The sequence below is a fragment of the Charadrius vociferus genome, unplaced genomic scaffold, assembly GCF_000708025.1.
Source record: "Charadrius vociferus isolate BGI_N301 unplaced genomic scaffold, ASM70802v2 scaffold90, whole genome shotgun sequence".
Lineage (NCBI taxonomy): Eukaryota > Metazoa > Chordata > Aves > Charadriiformes > Charadriidae > Charadrius > Charadrius vociferus.
The window spans coordinates 11,228,477-11,252,048 of record NW_009647222.1 but is presented as its reverse complement, the minus strand read 5'-3'; the positions used below and the strand labels follow the sequence as shown (position 1 = coordinate 11,252,048).

At 39.6% G+C, this 23,572-nt stretch overlaps 1 protein-coding gene across 1 annotated transcript in view; it reads right to left on the bottom strand.

The window, feature by feature from the left end:
* FBLN1 (fibulin 1) overlaps nucleotides 1-23,572 on the bottom strand; it is a 67,494-nt gene that overhangs the window by 24,628 nt on the left and 19,294 nt on the right. Inside the window, exons 6-13 of the mRNA XM_009879719.1 lie at nucleotides 21,841-21,978; nucleotides 19,533-19,670; nucleotides 17,039-17,182; nucleotides 16,178-16,306; nucleotides 15,547-15,672; nucleotides 14,849-14,968; nucleotides 13,852-13,983; nucleotides 13,184-13,307 (exon numbers count right to left, since the gene is read on the bottom strand). Coding sequence (XP_009878021.1) covers nucleotides 13,184-13,307; nucleotides 13,852-13,983; nucleotides 14,849-14,968; nucleotides 15,547-15,672; nucleotides 16,178-16,306; nucleotides 17,039-17,182; nucleotides 19,533-19,670; nucleotides 21,841-21,978 — 1,051 coding nt within the window. The remainder of the gene's footprint in view (nucleotides 1-13,183; nucleotides 13,308-13,851; nucleotides 13,984-14,848; nucleotides 14,969-15,546; nucleotides 15,673-16,177; nucleotides 16,307-17,038; nucleotides 17,183-19,532; nucleotides 19,671-21,840; nucleotides 21,979-23,572) is intronic.

The window sequence follows — 23,572 nt, the reverse complement described above, 5'->3', positions numbered from 1 at the left end:
CCCAGTTTGAGGACAAACCACGACACCAGTTCTTCAAGCCAGACATGTAAAAATAGAGAGAATTATAGTGCATAAGATGTCATGTAAAGTCGCTTTCCAAGTACAAACAGGACCAGAAGACTAGGCCCAGATCCTCAGCTGCAGGGCACTGCCGTGGTCTCACCAGTTTCAGTGGAGCTACACTTACTTGGACAAGCCCTTTTGTACTCCGTGTGGTATCAGTCACATAAATTGTTTCCATTCTGGAAACCTGGTAGGAAATACCTGAAGGGACAACTTTCTTTCGCGATTTCCAGTGCAGCAAGAGCCAGAAAAGCCTCTCTTAAGCCTTTTTTTCACACACAGCCCCTTTCCGTCTAAACTGAGAAAACAGAGAGGAAGGAAATCTGGGGGAGGAAAAAACTTAACCACATTCTTTAAAACCTCAAAGATTGAATTCTGAGTTTGGGGAAACGGTAAGGGTCATTTCATATTCCGTCTCAGCCAGCTGCTCATTCGTCCTTGAAAGTCTATTAAAAGTTAAATGACTTCTTCTCACCCTTGTCCACTAGAGTGAATTTAAAGTCACTTACAGTTCAAGAACTTCACACAATACCCAGTCTGTGTTCATGAGAGATGAAAGGGCTATGCTGGGACTTACAATGTGACTAAGCCCCACAAATGATCTCAACTTTGACCTGCCCATTTCTTCATATTTCCAAGTGGAAAAAAGAAAAGACTGCAGTGTCAGAGGGGGGGAATTAAAAGATTAAAAGGAAGAAAAATTCACTGAGTAAAAGGGAAACAAAAATGGAAGTTTTACTTTGTCAGATACCTCTAGAAACAAATGGTTCTTACTCTTTTCAAAATGTGTTACCCAAGTCCACACCTACAAGCCATCTTTTTTCACATGTTCAAAGGGACTTTATGGGTCTATTAATAATAAATACATCAGTAACTCCTTATTATATGCTACCCACATTTGCTCATCAAAGAAAACAAAGCCAAACATGCTGATATTGTATGAAGCTAAAATAAAGATAAAAGAGAAAACATGAATCAACATTAAGGAAATCATGCTTCAACAGATGCGAACCGGCATAGTCCACGGGAAGGCAATGAAGCTGGGTTAATTTACATCAGCTGAGTCTGGCTTGTTATTCTCACTCTGTAGTTCATGTTCTGAGACTGGTCAGGAGACACAGGCCAGGAGACACTTTTTACTTCCCACTGTTATCTGGGTACAAAATCTCGTTATTTCCTAGTCAGCTCACACGGCACAGAATAGGGCTCTGCTGAAATGACTCATGCTGGCCATTTTAGAACAAAGAATTCTGGATATATGGACATAGTAGTCTGACCTACAATAACAGATTCCATCCCCTTATTTGAAACCTCAGCTGCCAAATTAAGAAAGGATTTGAGCTAGATGACCCTCATGTCTGTGCAATAAGGATCAGCTAAATTACATAGTCTAGTTCCAGCATAAAACAGTCTATTTCAAAATACGTAACAAATAGAATTGAGGTGAAATGTACACCATTTGTGTTTGTTTCCCTCTCTTCTTTTTTTTTTTTTCCCTTATTGTTTATAGATGAGGTTAGTAGACATTTCATCTCTACAGCCATACAAACAAACACTGCATCTTTCCTCAGGATCCTGCTGAGCTGGGGTCACAACAGCCAAGTCAGACCGGTTTCACTCCCAATAATGTGTTTACAGATTCTGAAAAAAGTTCTTTAAAAGTTTTTCTCTCTGCTTTATATAAGGCGTTAATTAATAACTATAGCATCATCTGAAGGTTTTAGGGACACCAATAAACAGTAGCTTGCATAACTCATTTTGGGACATTATTACTAATGAAGTACTGATGCAATACATACAGCACTACTAAATTTTACAGCATACTAAATTTTCACAGCTGTATTTAGATAATAGAATTTGTATGCAAAAACATTGTGGTGGGAGTGTCTGAAGGGTTCAGTATTGGTCTGACTTTGCTCCTTCCTGGGAAGAAAAGGGAGCTTTACTCTTGACTTCAGCTGGAATAAAATTTGGCAAATACAAACATTTCTGAAATTCTCATCTAATAAAAGTCCTAAGTAAGATTTACATTCATAATTCTCACTTCTGATTCACTGGAGTAAAGCATTCTGACATGAATTAGTTACCCTGCATACAGAAACGGAGGATCCCAATGATCACAAGTGATTTCTGTTAGTTCCTAAATAAAACTAGTTTCTAGATGCATCCAGCTTGTAACCATACATGTGACAGATAGACATTGTGTCAGCTCTATTTCTTTGCATTGTTTCTCTCTCCTCTTACAAATCCCACAACCTTTTTTTTTTTGCATGATCAGTCCACACTGCTAAACTTGAGTTTGTGCTTTCATTTTCCCCTGCCTAAATATTCATTCTCTGATCTCTTTCTTTTGATATTCCTGCTAATTGCTTCAGCATATCCAAAGTGCAGCTGATAACACTTTGTTCTCTCATTGCTTTGACGACACATCCTTAGACATCTTCTTTGACAACTAGCATCTATTTCAAATGCTGGTATTTGCTATTAATGATGTACTCTGATCTCAAAATACTTCTTAATTTTATCCTTACACATCGTCTTTGCATTTGATCTTCTGATTAACTGATGTTTTCCTTTTTGCTCATATCCTCCTATAGTGGGGACTGTAACTGACAAAAGTTTTTTCCTAAGTGCTGAGAACTTCCTTTATTCAAATCTTTCCTTCAAGTTTTCCTCCTCTAACAAAAATTACAGCTTTGGAGCTGGTACCTCCTGTAGGCCTTTTTCATTTAAAAGAAAAAAAAGTTAAGAAACAGCTCAGTTGCTCTGATTATTTTGCAAATAATCCCCTCCTGAATATAATTTTTTTCTTTCTTCTTGGGTCCTGGTGTCATTCCTTTTCATATTCTCTGTTGGATTCAATTAGTAAATTCTTTGGACCAAGAGCCATGATTTCATTTTCACTTGGAAAGAACCATGCACACAAATGGCGCTACATAATTACATACATGTTCTTGAAAGTTCAAGCTATGCTGTAGCATTAAAGCTTCTAATAGAGAAGACTCTGAGCTCCGTGTTCTTGAATTACTTGCTGAATGCAATTAACATGGTAGCATTTTACAATACTGAGGGCCAAATTCTCACGCTCCCTTCTTTTCCTGCCAAACAAATATATATTAATGCTTGCAAAAATGAAGTTTATTTTTGAATCTTTATCCTACTTAATTATGGCCTCATAATGAACTGGTAGCCAGGGGGCATTTATATACAAGCAGCTTCTGTGGCGGTAAGAAACCCCATTAGCTCAAGTAGCACGGGCTTGTGCTTTCGGTACTTAAAGCTGGGACTCTATCCCCACTGGCAACTTCTGGCAGCTTTATAAGTATGTGTCAACAGACTTATTAAACATTGGCATTCCTCGTGAGACTTGAACTCCTGTCAGCCAGCTGGGATAAACTTTGCCTTAGGGAACATGTAATACTCTGGCAGAGTGCTGCGATCATGCCCCAGTCTAGTCCTTGGCTGATGATGAGCCTGAGAGCCCGCAGCTTACAGCTAATAGAGTAATTCCTTGTGTTCAGGTGATTAAGCCTTGTGATCTTGGTTTAGAAGGTTCTCAGTTTCTAACCTTGTACCTTGCCTGTGCTGTCTGTATTTACATAGTGAAGCAAGTTTTTTATATGTGCATTCACATGGATTATTCTTCATTAATCTATGTATTGATTATTCTGCCTACGTACCAGGCACAAGATATCCAAGCCCAGGATGGTGTAAAAGAACATTAATTTTTAGAACATACCCGTGGGACTGAGCTTTTAATATTTATCAAGACAAGAACTGAAGAGTAAAATAAATCATTTTCCAGTTCACAAAACAAAATAATTCCAAAGAAATTCCAGTTCTATTGTGTACATTGTTCTTGATTGCATAAAAGTAAAGGAAGAAAGTCACAGAAGTAAAAGAAGATTTGGATGTTGGAATTGTGGCTGACCTTTAAGGGCTTCTAGGGTTTGGTTAGGGTTTTTTTTGGTGGTGGTGGGTAAAGTAGGTGGTGGTAGAGTTAAAAACGTATCAGCTTTGATATGGAAGTTGGAGAGACAAAAATGCTGTGAGAACAATTAAGTATCTTTTTCAAATGTTCCTGTAGACACATCTCAGGATATAGCCTGTGGAACAGAAAAGAGCTCTCTGCTACTATCTGAATGCTGTTAGGAAGCTCACTGCTGTTTTCACATCATTAGGTTTTCAGTTCAGTGGAAATTCCACAGAAAGGAAGATGAAAAATCTCTAAAATAAATGTTCTTTAGAGGAGATTCTCTTTTTTACCATCCTTAAAGGTTAGAACCGGTATCTGTACCTGGTGGAAATCAGCCCACTGGATACAACAGAGCAATGACAACTAGCGCAGCTTGAGAATCTGGATCCACTCTTTGAAGTGACTTGTGTGCTGGGGCACCTCTGAGGTCCTAAGGGCCCAAGTTATGCCCTTTTAATAGATTTTCAGAAAATGTACAGTATTTGCCCCATAAGTGATGAAACTCTAAAGATGTCTCAGTTGAGACAGCTCAAATTATACACTTATTTTGTTTTGAAAATTCAGACCTAAACATATGCAGCTGTGTATAATCAAATGAGACCAACTCCACTATTGTGTGAAGTAAATTAATAGTTTTCAGTCCTCGGTATATTCAGGTAATAAGCTCTTGGACACCAATTTCTCCTTTTTATAATGATGCAGAGTACACATAAGGATCTCCCCAAATTGAGATGTTCTGTGATAGGGGAAAGTGGAGAACTGTAATGATGATGGCAAATAAAATGCAAGTGCAGCATGCAACAGATGAACTAAAACTTTATTGAAATTGAGAAAAAAAAAGCTACTCTTAGAAGAGAAAAAGTAGCCAATGATGCCTGTAAGTTAGGGATCAAAGCTGTGCAGAGACAAAGATAAAAAGTTTGGCAATAAATGTGTTGACAGTTCCGTGGCGGGAAAGTTGCATTTGAATTGTCAGAAGAAGGTCTCTGGGCTCTGTGATTTGCCGCTGCATGACCACAATGCCACTGTGGTTGTTCACTTTTTTTGTGGTGAAAAAACCCTCCTGGTTCCCGCTGATGATGGACAGCAGAATTTTATCCCCAGGGACAGCATTGGAAGGGCCCATGCGGAAAATGTCGGTGGGTACTTGAATGTTGGTAGGAAAAGAGAGGTGATAGTAGGTTATTCTCAGAGGCAGGCTCTGGCACTCCTTATTTTCATTACAAGGCAAGCGCTCACAGCGACTGCAAGAAAAGTGAGAACACAAGACAAGAGGAAGATTAGCGTACATTTAGCAAGCGTGATAGGAGAGCAAGGGCAGTGGGGGTGGGAAAAGATATGTTGACTTGCATATCCATTCTTCAGCCTGGCACCTCAGTCATATTGCAAATGGACATTTATTAAATACGGATGAACTTGTCTGTAGTTGGTGCTTTTAGAGAAATGTTGCCATTTTCAGAAGTGTTGCCCTTTCTTTGCACGCACAGATGAATTGAGTCTGGCACCTCAGTGGGGGTGAGAGTTCATTTGCATTTAGATCAGCTAAGCTCTTCCTAGGGAGAACCAAGTTTTATTCTTTTGTTGGTTTTATTCCCCCCAAGTTGTAGTCTTTGGTTGATTGGACACATGTTAAACAAAGGAAGAGAGCCTAGGTGGTTAGTGAGTTGACTGTGTCCTACTTGGGATGTCTGGCTGGATATTAAGACTGAGCCAAGTACTCCAAAACCCACAAACATACAAGAAGCTGGTCCTTCTGAGAGAGAAGAGGCGCTCTAGATATGTACGTTCATCATCTGACAGCATACAGAGGAACGTAAAGGTTATTTCCAGTACTGCCCATATGTTAAGGTTTATTTGCTTTGAAGACAAACCCTCTTACTCCTGATGTGGCACAGTATTTCTCTGTGCTACCAGGAGAAGAAACCTGAGTCAGTCTAACACCCATCTAGGCAAGCACTGAAAATAAGATCCAATGGCCTGATGTCTCCAGCACGTGCTCTACACATTCCGTCCACTCTTACGCAGCCTTGAGTCACAGGAATGATGCTGGTGAGCAAGAAAGTTGCCCTCTGCTGTTTCCTTCCCTTATCACTAAGCACTGTATTACAGCGTCAAATCCAGAGAACTAGGAAGAGATCATCCATGCAGGTTGAAAGTGAACAACGAACATCAGCACTAGAAATCATGATCTGCATGGAGAGAAGTGAAGTTTGTCCAGTAAAATATGGCACAGACAGCTATGGGCATTAAAGTCACTGCTATTAAAGAATGCTGCAGTTTACCAACACAGTAATGAAGATCAGACATGTCATGATACCTGGTGGGGTTGAGAAGTGTTTAAAGAATTGCAAACAAGGAAAGTTTATATGAGTTTCAGATTAAAGATATGCTCAAATCACCACATTCAAGTTGGTATCCGAACATCCTCTCAGACAGGTGTGTGGAAGTAGAGGTAGACATGACAATCTCAGCTGGGTGCTGACTTTGCAAAATTTGGGGATGATCAGGTTGTGCATTTAGCTCCAAACTTGCCTCATGCACAACTGGGAACCAATTAAATTATGTACAAGAGTCTCTCCACTGAAAAGCAATATTCAGTCCACGAGCTAAGGTTTTGAAACCTAAACTATTTATTCATTTCTTTACTAAGAAATGCTCCAGCATGAAAGCATGCTTTGCTTCTTACTACCTGAGGGAAATTTGAGTGCCCATTTCATTTATTTTATTTTGACATATAAAATTAAGCTTCTATCAGGATTATCTGGTATCAACAGAACTCTGGCTCATAAGCAAGCCCTACTTTGCTGCCAGTGCATGGTGACCTGAATTCCACGAACTTCTCATTATATGCAAAATAAGCATTTTCAAAAAGAGTAGTTAAAAGCACCCTTAGTTCTTCAATTAATGTATTCTATGTTTTCTCTTAATACCACTTGCAAACGAAAGTACAAAGCAATTCTTTGAAGACTTAAATGCATTCTTAATTTTATTCAGGTGCGTAAAGAGCACGCACAAGTCTTCACAGGATGGCCAGCTAATTAGGTGTGGATACTCTTGGAATATTTTCAGGTATAGTGAGTTCTGCATTCTTTTCTGAAATGTCATCAATAACTCCACTAAAGAGAATTACTTGGTTTTGTTGAAATCATGAGGCTACTTGGTTTTGCTGAAATCATGAAGCAAGTCAAGACAGTTAATTTCTTAGTTGGAAATGTTTTCTTCATGTAAATCTTTTTGGAAGCATGTACATGCTTATGAGCACTTACATGCTCATAGAGATGCCCTGATTTATTCTTTTATAAAAGTAAAATACATTTTATAGTCAGATCTTTTTAAGAGAACAAAACCCCAAAGCTCTTAGCTTCCTAAGTTTTGAAAAAGGACATTCTGCTGATTCAGAAAGGTATATGTGGAGACAGGTGTGCCTGTGGCTAGGAGCTAGAATTATTCAAAATTCATCATCTTTTATCTTATTCTTTGGTGGTGCACACTTCACGCTGCACACTTCACTATAGGTTTAGTTAATGTGCACTAATTGTTCCATCAAAGAACCACAAAGGAGAGATAGCAAATATTATTGCTTTCAAGAACCAGAGTTCATTCTGGGGTCATGCACCACAAAGGCAATAAGCAATGAGCTTTTAAATCCCAGGGTACTCTCTAGGCTCTTTAAATGCTTCCCTTCAGTGGGCAGAAGAAAATCATATGGCAGGGGAATCCAACACTTTACTGCTAGTGAGTGAGCAGCCCAACACCCGGGGTGCTGCTCCAGCACCATGGCATCTCAGGAGGGATGAGCTGGCCACACGGCTACCGCGCGCCCTGCCACCACGCCGTGTCGCTGTGGGAGACAGCACGGGGGACCCCGCAGGAGAAGGGGAGTGCTGAGGAGGCAGTGAGATGCTACCAGAGAAACCCAACCCAGAGCCCAAGTAAAACATGCACTGCTTTGCAGTGAGGCAGTTTTACAGACGTCCTTGCAAACCTCTGCAATTCGGCGCATGGACTAGAAAATTAAGCATATACTGCTGCTAAATGCTATTCCTGAATTTGTTCCCGATTATTTTAGCTCACTTACTACTCTGTTCTCTTAGGTTTATCTATGTGGCTGAAATACTGGTTTCAAAGAATTACTATTTTGAATTTCATGCACCAAGCACTGCTTACTCATAAAGGAAAAGAACGCTACCAAAACTAGAGAGATTCCATTTTAGATAACAAATAAAACATTTCCTAAGGGAGAAACGAGGAGAAAATATTTTCTGCCTTCCCTCCTGTCAATTTCCGAGCCTGGTTTTCACTCCATTGTGCCCAAAGGAGTTGAGTGGTATGCAACGATTCCTTATGCACTGAAGGGAAAAGAACTTTTTATTAGCAGGATTTATGACTTTGTCATTTACTCCATACAGGGAAACCATTTCAACATGCCAAACAACTAACCAAGTATTATTACGAAACTCTAAACTACACATCTCTGAAATTTGACCCTGTAGATTTCCAGAGCTGTAACAATCTTCCGGACCTCCTAGAATACACTCCACTACAAAGGCACTCGCTTGTGCCATCATTGGTGTGTATTTCTTTTCAGCAGGTGCACGACGCTTTGAGGCCAGATGAGCCATCAGCTGGGCTGTATCACCACATTATGGATCTCTACATTTATGTTAACAGAGCAGCTGTATAGGAAAGGTGGATTTGTCTTAAACAGACCAGTACCTAAAGGGAATTAAACCAACTGGTGGTTGGTTTTCCAGATATTTCTTAATCAGAGGAGAATCTGGAGTCCCACTTTAGGATCAGGTGGGAATACAGTATACAGCAGTACAGTAAACAGGATGGACGAATACTCCGTATGTTCCTCCTGTCTAGAGCTGGAAAGTCCCAGACCCATCTTCACTTTGCACTCAGTACTGAGCCTCTATGTCCTATCCTTGTCTGCTTCATCTGTCTTTCCCAACCTGGCTCCTTCTTCCTATGCCCTTTCCTTGACTACTGCCCTTCCTGCCCACTCAAATATTTGGCAGCAGGACTGTCTACTCAGCCAGTGCCAATCCTCCTCTTTTTGATCCATTCCCTCCTGGCTGACACTTGGTTCTCTCAGTTTCTACCTCACAGCCCTAGTCCCAAAGCATAACCCCCTCCTCTCAGTATCTTCGTGCAGGCATCCCAAATTATTCCTTGCTCTGATCGTTTTCATCCAAATCTGGCATCAATCACCCTTAACCATAAGCTACTGACTCCTGTGCTTGGTTTTCTCCTTGTCTCTAAATTGTTTTACCTGATTTTACTTTCTATCCCTCAAATATCTCTCATATTCATTCTCCTCAGCTGATCATACCTTCAGATCCTTCCCTCCCTACATTCAGCCTCCTGTCCTTAAAGTACGCCCTTCCTTCCTACTGAGCTGGCTCTTCTCTCATCCGTACTAGAAACAGCTTTCTTACCCATGTGTCTGGGTGGCCTTTGAAAGCACAGAAGAAACGGGCTCTGGCGTTGTCAGGGCTGGTAGAACCTTGCCCAGGACAGATCAGAGCTGACATTATGGGAAAGACCAGGCTTCTTTCCTGTGGCCATATGTGGGAGTGGGCTCAAACAGGCTATCGAGTTGATACCTGCATATTTTAGACTGTTTTAAAGAGCTGCAAAGAAGCTCAGGTCTGCTAAATCAGAAGAGGATTGTCCATTGCTAAAAAAGAAAGACCTCTCTATTGATAGGAAGAATTAAATCGCACTGAAGAAGATAGTCAAACACAAAGACAGATTGCCACTGAGGCTATGAAATCCTTATTATTCAAGGAATTGAAGCATAAGTTAAACAACCAACTCTCAGAAATACTCCAGGAAGATCTGATTCTATTTTGGCATACAGCGGTGGATTAAGATTACCCATCAAGGTCCTCATTTCCTACAGTTTACAAAAAAAAGGCTAAATGCAATTTTACAAAGTTTGTAATTTCAGAAGTTTCAGAGGTTTTCTGGCAAGGATGACAAAAAGTGCAAAAGTAATCTAAAAAATTGCAGATCTCTACGGCAAAACAAGACAGCAAACTGTTAAAAGAAAAAAGAAAATCATCAAAATATCTTAAACACACACTTGCAAGTGAGAGAACTGCTTTGGATGAAATTTGCCAAAACTTGAGCCTGAGTCAGACACCTGGCACGTAAAATTTCAGCCGTTGGTTACGTTTTGTCAAAATTCTAAGCCGTTAAAAACAGGCCCTTATAATGAGAAGCGACAGGCAATCTTAATAATAGGCAGACATGTCTAGAATATAAAAATATTTCCCAATCTGGCTCAATGCAGCACACATTTCTGACACACTGCCATAACCACTTCTTTATCTTTTCTACTATTTTTATTGGCTTAAATATTACAAATGTTTGACTCCAGTGTCGCATAAAGAGAATTTAATTGTTATGCAAATTGCAAACAAAAAGTGTTTGGCAAGGCGGTACAGCAAGTTAAGTCCTATTGTGAGTAGCAGTAGATCTTAATTATCCTTGGAAAAATACCAAGCCTATAGGCTGATCAAGTTTAAAAAATGCAGAATTCAAGCAAAAGAGATAAGACCTTCAACAAAATTGTTGCCATTAAGGACTGGACCATGGCAGGCACTTTGCTGGTCTTTGGTGAAGGTTACACAGGCTGTTTGCTCCTGAAAGTCAGAGTATCTACACAGCATCCTGAGCTTTCATCCTGTAGCATGGGATGATCCTGCAATTACTTCACTTCATGACAACTTCACCTTATGCCACTGCAACAGCCATGCAAAAATCTCTGCTTCAAAAGTATTAGGTAAGGAAGCTTCTGGATCACTGAGGGCTGTTGCCTGTACATGAGGATTTTAAGGGAAAATATGAATGAACAAACTTGGATTTGTAGGAGTGAGGCCTATTAAATGATAGCTGTTCCAGAGAAAATACTGGGGAATAGAGCAAAAAAATACCATGAGGTGCCAACTTGATGAGAATGGCAAATGTGTTGCCTTTCTTATGATGTGCCAAGTTGGTGAAAATGGAATGTGTTTAGAATAAAAAGGAGATGAAATTGGTATCTATAATAGATATGATATTATGCGAAGCCAACTGTTTTGATTTTAGAGTCCTGGCACAAGGTTGGGTGAAAAACTGATTTAATGTCATTATCATACAAAAGCTAATGAAGATTATAAAGAAGCTAATAAAGAAGCTAGCTATCAGCTATGTTGGGTTATATCTGCCAAAAATAAATGATTCAAGAATATATATATTAGTTGGGATGTAAAAAGGCTGCTAAAGAGCTGTCTTATGAAACTGTTCCCCAATGGCCACAAGGTAACCCAATACATAAAGCCTGATTCTGGCATGTTGGTATACTGTTCGTATACTGGCTAAGTACGAGAGTACCTATCTCCCCATTGAACTAACTTGGACTTTTTCAGTAAAGACAATGAACTCATATTCTCTTTGTTTTATGCAAACACATTTTCAACAATAAATTTAGTAACTGTGTCTGTAGCTGTTGAGAGGGGAAAACCTAATAAATCCAACAAGATAATAACTCAAGGGATTAAAATAATTAGAACTGCACTGAGCAGCTACAGGATTCGTGTCTGACTCATAGCCTAATTATAGCCCTAGCACATCAGAAGAATCTCTCCCTATGAGTCTGTTCAAGTTAGGCAGAGTAAGTCATTACAGGGCCCCAACAACCCAGACACAGAAAAACAATTCAGACATTCTACTACTTCTCCAAAAGATCCCTTAACATCTCAAATAGCCATTAATTTCATCACAGGCATAAAAATACAGATAAGAAAGAAAATGAAACAGAATGTGCATGTACAACATGTATTTTACAAACTGAACTTGGCAACTCAGGGAGGTCCGTAAGAGTAGAAATCTGTCAATTCTGCTTAGTGCCCCATTGCAAATGACTTATTTTTTTTTAAATTAGGATACAAATGAACCCACAATATTACAAATAAAGAAAACATCTGCATCACAAGGCACTGCTTGTGTATTGATGTGACATATATAATTTAAAATTTAATTAGTATTGACACATCTCAGAATACAAGCATGTTTTATAAATATCTGGTTTCATAACATGAACTCCCTCTACAGCATTCTGATCAAATACATCTGCTGTGCCACTTATATGGCATTTCACAGCTTAAGGTTTAAATGGAAACTAACTAATCACCACAAAGTCCCTCTGATGAAGGTCAGCATTATCTTCTTTCTATGAAAGAGGCACAAAGTACTACATTTTTTCTAAATGATGGTGGGCATATGAACATTGGCTGTGAAAAGCAATAGCAGGCTGATGAAAAATGTGATTTATCAGCTTTCACCCCTAGCTGGTGGAGCATAGACCTACCTGGGTATGGGGCACATGGGGGAAGGGACCGTGGAGCAGCATTTGGAAGAATCGCTGCAGTACAGGGTGGCCATAAAGCCATAGGGCAGGAGGAAAAGCAGTCATCTGCACCAGCCATAAACTCTAGCTATGCAACTGAAATTTTGCAACAACTCCACTTTGCTAGCACCATTTGACGGGTATAAATGAGCTGCCAACTGCCCCTCTACGATACCACATTTTCAACACCAGAACACATAGACTTTCTCTGAGCTAGGTTAAAAGACATAAATATGGGCAGCAGTATCACCCTTGCTAAGATTCGCAGCTTAACAGAAGCGGAGTTGGAGAAGACATTCTAAGAAGTAAGACAGTCTTGCAATGCTTTGCAACAGCACCAGTAAGACTTCAGAGAGGGAGCTAAAAATAACTCTTCCATTGGAGTGTAATAGTAAGGAAAGACTATGTGTGAAAGGAAGTTAAAGTCAGAATTTTGAAGCTGAAGGTAACCCTCCTAACAGGCCGCCTGCAAGGTAGCCTGAGAGAGAATATCAGCTTATGGGTCTAGAGATCATTACAATGCAAACCACTGACGGATGTCATTTTTTAAGGGAATACTTTTTTCTTAGACTGAAACAGGAGCATGAGAAAGGGACCAGACCTGTGTGTGCAAAACATAGGGCAGACCTACCAACAAAGTACATATTTGCCAGAATCCGTTATATATTCAGTTGGCAGTGGCATGACATAAAGGAGATCATGTCACCCAAAAACTGTTCAACCTTGAAAAAGAAAGTACTTACGTATCTCCCGACTTGCGGTAATTTTCTGGACATTCCAAAGACAGACAGCGAAAGCCCCCCTGGATGTTAAAGCAGGTCTCATTGAAAGAGCAGTTGTGGCTTTCTGCAACACACTCATCAATATCTGCCAAATGGAAAAAGGCAAGTGGATTAAACACATGCCTTTCCTCTACTTGCAGGTGCCAGATGACGACAGTATCATATTAGGTACTACAGAGCATGCGATAAAATTAACGGTGGGAAGAGGAAGGCAGGCGAACAAACAAAGAAGAAAACTAACCCGAACAACAGGCAAGAATAGGAAAAGGAAGAGCAGCAGTGCCACTAAGTGGACAAGACCTAAATATTTGCTGAAATTTGTATAGCATGATATTTCCTTTTAATGGCTAAACTGACTCATACCGTTTCACAGTGGGAATTTTCATCTTCAGAATTTGTTAGAATTCTTTAATAATATTATAAAAAGTACTCTCTACTGCATTCTATAGTTTATAAGAGAAGTCTCCTGTATATTTATTATAAAATACTAGTTTCTTCAAATTTCAAGTTGATGTTTACTGCTTTACCTATGTTGTTGTGGGAAAGGCATATTTTTAAGCATAAAAACTTGCTAGAACTTTTTAGAAGTCCACAGTCCAGTTAGGTCTCCCTGCAGCTATTGAACTCACCTTGGCAGTTGCGTGCATTGGGTGCCAATCTGTAACCAGTGGAGGGACAAGTACATTGAAAGCTCCCAGGAATATTAATACATCGAAAGGAACAGATATGCCCTCCAGTAGGTAAAGCACATTCATCAATATCTGCAAGAAGAAAACACCACCAATTTAGTATGTGTTCATGACTTTCAACCGAGTGCGTATGTATGGTGTTCCTGCTGTGAGCTTCAAACACAATTTCATGAGTCTAATTGCTGGGCAAGGAAAAAGGTCATCAGATAGGGATGGCTCTAGTCAATAAAGGCTGCCAGGAATAAATGGACGTGTTAAGAAAATGAAAAGCAATATGAGGGCCTAAGAGACAAAGTAATTGGATAAGAGCAAGCACTTTATAGTGACGTGTATTGTAGTACTTCACAAAAGGGAGGGAGAGGAATAGTTTTATCCCCTTTCTTACAAAAAGGAAATTGAGATGAGGTGTTCTGCCCAAGGTCTTACTGTCTAGTAAGTCCTCTAAAGCTAAGTCCAAATTCAGGATCTTGTGTACAAGGTTGCACCCACATCCTCCTTGTATTTGAGGATAACCTACGTACACATTCGTTCAGAACCAGCCACAAAAAAAAGGATATATAAAATACTACCTAGCAGTATTTTATACTACTGACATAACATATAAATGTATTTGAACTTCCACTTGCTGAAGACTAGAAATTCTGCTAGTTCCCCGAAAAAAAAAACACCCCAAACATCTCTTGCAAGTTACAAAAGTTTGCCAAGATACAATTCAGTGTAAACAGCAAAACTGACACCACACAAGCAGAGATATTTCTAGACTAGGATATGGGTGGGAGACCTTCATTAAATACAGTTTCATAGTTTCACAGGAAAATACCAAAGACAATCAACTGTTAAAATGAAATAGTTACGGGTACATGGAACTGTTCACCTATGTTATGGTGAGATTAAGAAATGCTAACTCATCCTCTATCTGCAAAACGATAATGCTTACCTTCACACGAAATCCCATCTATGTCACTAAGTTGAAAGCCACGGCGGCAGTAACACTGATAGGAGCCATATACGTTGGCACACTCTTGACTGCAGGGGCTGCTCTCACATTCATTTAAATCTGAAATGCAAAATAATATACCTGAACCCCAAATTTCTTGCTGTATTTGTCACTCCTACTACAGAACTAAGACAAAAATTTGGAAGACAATTTTTTTAGTTAAAAAAGGACAGTATGCATGTCACTGAGTAAGCTGGAAACAGTGGGCTTTGGGTGTATTACTCTCAACAAGGTCTGGCAGTATGGGTTAATCTGCACTGTGCTATTATTTCCTATTGTCCTTCAAGGTGTGTGACTTGGAGAAAGTCTTTAGGACCATACTTACATTTTTATATCTGAATATCAGAGAGGCTCATTTTGAAGGTCTAGAATCTGATCTAGCTGAACCACCCTTCAAAAATACCGTAAATGCTGACCCATACACTTCTGTGTAATCCAGCCAAAGGGCAATATATTGGAATTGTGGGCTACCATGGTCTTGATTAATCATTACAGCATTCATGTGAGCAGAGAGACCACACTGGGTTGATTCATCATGCCATTCCAGTGCAGTCTTACAAGCTAAAATGAAATGGAAATAGCTAAACAGCAATAAGCTGTATCTCACACCACGTAACAAAAGCGTATGACAGACATACCTTCACATGACCTGCCATCAGTTGAAAGTTTGAATCCCATGGTACATGTGCAGTAATAGGAACCAGGAGTATTCTCACACTTGTGAGCACAAAGGCGGCCTGGATAGCGTCTGCATTCATTGATATCTGCAATGATAAATATATATAGAGGTCTATGTATTGGCTGGCTTTGCTGCAGTAGTAGTCTGGACAAGAATGTGGTCATAAAAGTTTGATTTTTATTTTCCAGATCTAAATTTCATACTAGAGAGGGAAGGACTCACTCAAAATGCTCATTTAGAAGCACCCCAGTGCATAATTGAATGAGATCTATAAAGAAGAAAGTTGCTTTGATCTTCCAAAGGAATGTTTTGCTGCAGGTGCATATAAAAATATCACAGAAAACAATTACACACACTCTCATAATCTTAGCTTTTAACAGGATAACAGATAACGTGTTGACAATACTAATACAGCTTCCTTTGAAGTACCAGCAGCTCTTTAAGACAGTATTAGATTTATACAAATAACATAGTAGTCAATTTTACATTCAGATGAAAGAGGTTATGCAGAGAGCAATAACATTATTTACACAAGATCATTTTTTAAAATGCCATGGCTGCATGTATTTAAGTCGATAGGTGCAACTTACCGATACAAGTTCTACTGATGACATCAAAAGAATAGCCAGATTTGCACTCACAACGGTAATTGCCCGGGGCATTTATACAAACATGTCCTTCTCCACAAGGCTGATTAGAGGATGAGCACTCATCCACATCTGAAAAAAAAAAAAGAGAAATGATTGCAAGTACACTTCTGAGCATGCAAGTTGAGAGAAGAGCAACATGTTAACATATTTCTATGACCCCTAGTAGTTATAAAATTTTTTGAAACAGAAAGCAAGATGTTGATGTAGCTCTCAGCTTCTGTGTGATCAGAGTCACAAGTCCAAGCTATTCTTACTGAAGCAGGTTATCTCAGGTGTCCTGTTAATGTTGATGGACTTGGGAGGGAAAAGGAATCAGGAAATCAGACAGTCTTTGGAGGAAATCAGGTACAAAATTGTTCTGTTATGCACACTCAATATTCATGGATCAGATCTTCAGCTAGAGTAAGATGCCAGAGACCCACAGTCAGTAGTGCTTGATAAGCCGTTTACAAAAAATGAAACACATGCAAAAATACCTCCCTTTGCAAAAGCCACCTTAGTTAAAAGCCAGCCAAAGGTGTATATGCCTTTCAACATTACTTGAATGGCTTCTGTGGGACATTAAGTGGGCCTTGTGTTATACCTCTGCATGGGGGAGATTTGAGACCATGCAGTATTGTTCCAATACGCTAATATAGTCACAGAAAATACTTGTTGAAACTGCCATGAGGGAAAGAACAGGATCAGGAATTAACTGTTGGAATAAGAAAAACTTGTGCAAAGTGCAAGAAACTGGTAATTGTAAACAATAGATGTGATTTATTTTCTTCAAACTGTTTTTTCTTCCAAACTGTTACTTACCTACGCATCTTGTTCCATCTTCATTGAGATGATAACCTCGGCCACAGCTGGGTGAGATTCGCTGGCAGGTATATGAGCCATCAGTGTTAATACATATCTGTCCAGCTGGGCATGGCATGTTGGTGCTCAGGCATTCATTGATATCTACAAGAGCATAAGAAGTCAGAGTAACTATCTGCTGTCTGAAGATGTTTAAGGTAAGATGCTTTCCTTATGTAGTCCTTCAGCAGATTACATTACGATGTAATCCTTCAGAGTTCGAAAAGTTCTGCCCATGGGAGAATACAACTATTCATGCCACTTCGCTTCACCAATATCATGCTTCCAGGGTGAAGATCGGGAGAAGTATGAGAGGCCCAGATCCCGCTCAAAAGCAGAGGAAATTTGGTATAGAACTTGCATTTGTCTAAAAGCCTTTGAAAGTCTCCCCTAAACCTACGAAAAGATGATCAACAGTTCAGTTCACCAGCTCAAGCAGTTATGCTGCAGCCTGTGGGTTGTGGCTCACAGTGAATGAGCTATTTGGTAGTACGTGCTCATAGTTGTAGTAGCTGACTCCGTTTTTACAAATGACAGAGATAAACTACTGTTCACAGGGATTCACCACAAATGCCTTACCTTGTCTTATGGTAAGTTGTCCATGTAAACACATAAGAATGTGAATTATATATTCACAAGACTATGCAGCCCTCTACCATCCATCAAACATATCTGTTTTTCTATAAGCTGGACATCATATCACTTTGTGACAAAGATATCCTTTCCCTGGTAAGAACCCACTGTAAAGTAAAATCTCCGAAAATGTAATGAGATGAGACTAAGGTGTATTAGAGTATGACCTGGTACAGTGTATCAAGCCAAGAAGGTAAGGAACTCAGTGTTATGCAAGGTTAGCATGTGCTGTTAGCTTCAGGGAAAGGAGTTTCAGAATGGGGAATCAGTGGCTACAGGAGGTATTGAGGCAGCCTTTGCTACCTGGAAATGTTAATATAACCAAGACCTGAGAGTTCACAGGAAAAGCACTGTTTGTGAGTGTACGGGCTTGCATGCCTTAACCTTTGGCAAAGTCCAGCTTCATGTGAGTACTCCTCTGCCTAAAATTTCTCCAACTACTTCACTGGGATATTATCATCATTTTACACAGTGGTACTGTTAACTGTTGAAGAGCTACTGCCTTCCCGTTGATATGGTATGGTATTAAGTACAGCATCTAGTGTGGAAAATGTTGGCTGCCTGAAGATGGGGAAGGGGACATAGTATAATGTGAAGCATTTCAGCCAGGCCTATCCCAACTCACTAGGGTGTAAAATTTTTGACTTACAAAGATGCTGGAAAGACAGGAAAGTTTTCATACTTTTTCCCCTCAACATCACATAGGGCAGCATTTGGTTGACAGTGTGTAAAATCAGCCTGTGAAATTGTTTTGGTAAATATTTTGAGCAAATGCATTTTAGGGGACATAGCTGGTGCTACAAGTTGATGTGGCTTTACTAATGTCAGTGAAGGCAAACTAACTGCCATGGACCTGGTGCCAGCTGTGGCAGACATATGCCTCGAAAGGGTTTCTTGTGCACAAGCACCGGCCCCCTCATTTTAAAGGCTGCAATTTTGTTTTCAGTCTCAGTGTTTCCAGTGTCAGATTTCGGCACTACAGGGTATGATATGGTCAGGAGAACGAGGGGCTGACAATGAGCTAGACTTGGCAGCTGCTGCCGCTCAGCCAGTTCCACAAGTCCAAGACACGCTATGCCGATGGGGGAATTCAAAGTTAAGTTGAGACTTGAAAATACTACTCAAGGGAATAACTGATAGATTTGTAGGTCACATCAGACAATTCCATTTAGAGTCTGCTGGAAACCAGTAATTCTAACATATTTATATAAGGTTATAATTTTGTTTTGCAGGAGTCTTGGAAACAAGGCATTAGCCCGACAGATTGTAATCAGTCTTTAAAATAAAACTCCTCTCCACAGCGTGTTATAACTGCCCCATCATTCTCACATATAGTAAGATTCTTGGCTATAACTAACAGGGGACAGGTCTGGAAGGATCTACATACCTGTAAACCCACGCATACTAATATCAACAAAGTGTGTTACAAAGAATGTAATAAATTATAGCTTTTTATACTAACCTTTAGCTAAAACCTTTTGGATAGGAGGGAGATAAAACATATCAGAATTTTTTTACAAATTTTGTTTCAGATAAAATACCCAAAGACTTAAAGAAAATGTTCAAATGCCGCTAAGTGTCTAAGGTAACCAAATCTCATTAAAAACAGAGATCTAGTATTTAAGTCTTTTATTTAAATGATTCGTCTGTAAATCTTACCTGTGGGACCAAGCCTGCCTTTAAAGGAGCAGAAAAAACACATAGCAGAACAACGCACACATGCGTGAAGAATGATTTGAGAAGCTCAGAACTCACCCAGAGAAACTACAACTTATCTCATAGGCAACACTTAAGTATTCCCTGAGAGAAGAATATGTCTTACCAATACAGTTGCCTAGCGCATCTTGTATAAACCCATTCATGCACTGTAGCTTGGGTCGGCAACGGAAAGATCCTGGAGTATTCTGACAGATAAAATCGGGGGGGCAGTTATGAGTACCAGTCTCACATTCGTCAATATCTGGTACATCACAAAAAAAAATTGTTAGCAGGTGTTTCACAGAAGCTTTTACAACACATGTAAAACATAAGACACAATTAAAAATGTCAGACACATTAATCTTCATGCAACTCAATGCAGTGACCCAGGATCAACCTAACCTACTACCTCAAATAGAATCTCAGTAAAAACAGGTAGAATAAGTTAAGGGGTTTTTATTATTTTGTTATTAACATTAACTATATGGGTGGGTGTGTTTATTATGCTTTACAAGTTTAGTTCTCACAAGGAAATGACTGAAAATTATTATAGAGCACTTAAAAACATCGTGTTCAGCAGTGTTCAGCCTTGATTCAGCAGTGTGCTTATACAGGGGCTCCGCTTTGAAGTCAGTAAGATTTAATTATATGTCCAAGTGCAATTTTAATCTTAACCTTAGATCCAATACAGACATTGTTCATTTCTTGCATAAGTGAATTAATTGGCCTTGAGTCTCACCCATATTAAGGCTTGCAATATCCTTGCATTATTGGGCTTTAAAATGCACATAAATATGATTCCTGCTCATTTTAATTTTCCATTCCAGTTCAGAATAGACAATAAGTATTTGTGAATAAATTATGGTTCAGATAAAGCAGACAAGGGCTAATGAGGCTTCATTCACAAACGTAACCCTGCCCACATAAAAGTAACTAAAATGTAATGTTTGCCACCTTGCAATGGGATGAAATCTCCTAAAGCTATTAAAATACAGAAACTTTCTAGCAATAGGATGCCTCAGCTTTCCCATTTATGCAGTTGACACAACAGTACATGCAATTGCTTATCCCTAGAGCTTTGTGAGACTTAAATAATTATTGTGGAGCCCATTTTAAGTTTAGGATGGGTTAATACTGAATTGGGTCCATCAGGGTTCTACATGTTGTGCAACTTAGTCATTTTACTTGGCATTTAAAAATCATACATGAAGATTATTCATCTTCTCTTTTCATTGCTATTAACATAACATTAATAATTAACATTAATAACATATCTTATCCAGATAAGAAATTTTTAATATTAATGGCATGAGTAATTTACTGTCTGTACTCCTTTTTTTCCACCAGAGATGGATTGTTAATACTTGCTGGTAAGATATTTATTGGCCTAAATCTGATGTCATTCAAATCAGCAGAAATTTTACTTCAAAGGGATCAAAGTGAGACCGTTGTCTGTATGTTCTGCAGGTTTCATCATTGGAGTGTGTTCATCAGCTTTTTTATTCAATCTATTATTCATCACTGATCAGTTCCTACAATAAAAACCTTACCCTGAATTTTGGTTAAGTTAATTTACTCAGTAGAATGAAATTAGTGGAAACCAATTCCACATCAAATGTAGTTTGTTGCTAATTTATATCTCTGCAAAGGCAGCATGTCAAATGAAGTTATGGATGCACATAATAGCATACTTTGAGCTAGATGGAACTTGAGATCAGTCATTTCTTTAGTCAAAAAAAGACTATTACACTTGTCACTTGTGTTCAAACATAGCTAGTCAAGAACAGTGATTTTAAACCTTTTTCATTTTTAAATCCTTAAGAATGTGTGATTAAGCAATTAATCCCTTTGTAACAAATTTAAACCTCCTGAGGATAAAGGCTTACTTTTTTTAAAAGATGTATCTACCTTAGTGTTTTCAAATTGAATCACCTGGTCACTCCACTTGCAAAACTTCGTTTCACACTCTCAAGTGTGCAAACTTGACTTTTTCAGGTGAAACTAAACCATTAGACATACTCCACGAGCAGGACTTAAGGCACTCCACTCACACTAAATGAGCAACCAATTCACAAGACCAGACCAGAGCTAGTCAGAATAAACACCAGAAAAATGTGTACAGTGTGAGTGCTGGGCCTTCAAAATCAACTGTTCCAGACCAGCTCCTATTGTGCAACACTAATTGCCAGTGTAAAATAAATGTATTTATCTCTTCTGGAATTCTTTGTAATACTCCACACACAGCCTGATCTAGTATCTGCAAGTTGACAGGTCGGAAACTACAGTCCCAGAAGAACTAGCACTGTCTGTGTGTCCCTGTGTATCTACAGCTTACACATGTATTTACCAAAAGTAAAAGAGCATGACATGATGATGTACTTATGTTTTTTACTTAAGTCCGGAAGATTTCAGTTTCTCTGCACAGGACGTACCTTTGCAACGACTGTCATCTGTTAGTTCATAACCAGTTCCACAGCTTGTGTCCCGCTGACAGCGAAAGGATCCTAATGTATTGACACAGGTTTGTCCAATCCCACAGCTGTGTGTCCCAGTGATACACTCATTAATATCTAGAATATGCAAAATGATGTAAAAGGACCTTGAAGATCATCTCGTTCCAACCCCCTGCCATAGGCAGGGACACCTCCCACTAGACCAGGTTGCCCAAGGCCACGTCCAGCCTGGCCTTGAACACCTCCAGGGATGGGGCCTCAACAACCTCTCTGGGCAACCTGTGCCAGTGCCTCAGCACCCTCAAAGTGAAAAACTTCTTCCTAATGTTTAATCTAAACCTGCCTTCTGTCAGTTTATATCCATTCCCCCTCATCCTATCGCTACATGCCCTAGTAAAAAGTCCTTCCCCAGCTCTCCTGTAGGCCCCCTTTAGGTACTGGAAGGCCACAATAAGATCTCCCCAGAGCCTTCTCTTCTCCAGGCTGAACAGCCCCAACTCTCTCAGCCTCTCCTCATAGGAGAGGTGCTCCAGCCCTTGGATCATCCCCGTGGCTCTCCTCTGGACGTGCTGCAGCAGGTCCACGTCCTTCTTATGCTGGGGACTCCAGAGCTGGATGCAGTACAGGCTAGCTGTGGGCAGAACTCCAACCAGTCACTACTTTGAGCATCAGGATACAAAGAACGGTGTGTATTTGGCCTCACACTCACACCCACAATGTGGCTACTCATCTTTGTTGTCAGAGCGTGAGCCAATACAGACATTTTGATCCTGTTAGTAACAGGACTTATGACTGCTGATTCACCGTACTTATGAAAGAGGAGGAAGTTGTATTGAGTGACAGCAAAGGGCCAACATCATCTGACTGAGACCAGTAGCAGATGATTATAGTGACTATATGAATCAGGCAAACTTTCAGAAATCCTTCCCTTGCTCTGCCTCCCACCAACATATGGCTTAGGGACTCCCCCAGCCACAAGGTGCAACTTGCTACTTTATAGCTACTGATAGACGTTTCTTTCATGAATTTTTTCATTTTCTCTTTGAATGCATAAGAAAATTTGACATCTGTGTGTATCAAATGTAAAAATTCTTCCTTTTTGTATTTCACACTAGGCCAGTGTTAATTTGTCCAATCACCACTATCTATTTTATATTCTGAAGCTTATCTCTGAGCTACTTACCTAGACTCCCTTTTCAGTCAATGACAGAAAAAGGCACTCCTGATGAGTAATGCTTTTCATCCTAGAATAGCTATGCAGAACAGGCAAGATGAACTGTGCCCTGGAAGTGCTTGTATCTCTCAGTCAGCAACAAAATGAGCCTAGGCTGACTAGCTCAGAAGCAAATGTCTACATTGCACATGTCTGAAGTCAAGTGCGACGAGCTCTATCCCAGCCTGTTTCATTTGATGTCCTTTTCATTCTTGTTCTGGGAGAAACTTGACAATTCTTCCCCCTTGACTATTCCCATGCCACTCACAATATCCAAAACTTTCAATCCTTTCTGTTAGTTGTGTCCTCAACAAGCTGAAGAATCCTACTCTGCTTCATCTGCCTTATCAATTACTATCTACTATTACAAAAGAGAACAGGTATTTTATTTTGGTTTTATTCACAACAATAAATTAAAGAACTTCCGTCTCTTCTCCACTCTAAATCCTCCAGCTCTTCTACTGATTCTTTCTTAACTCCGTCTTCTCACAACTCTCA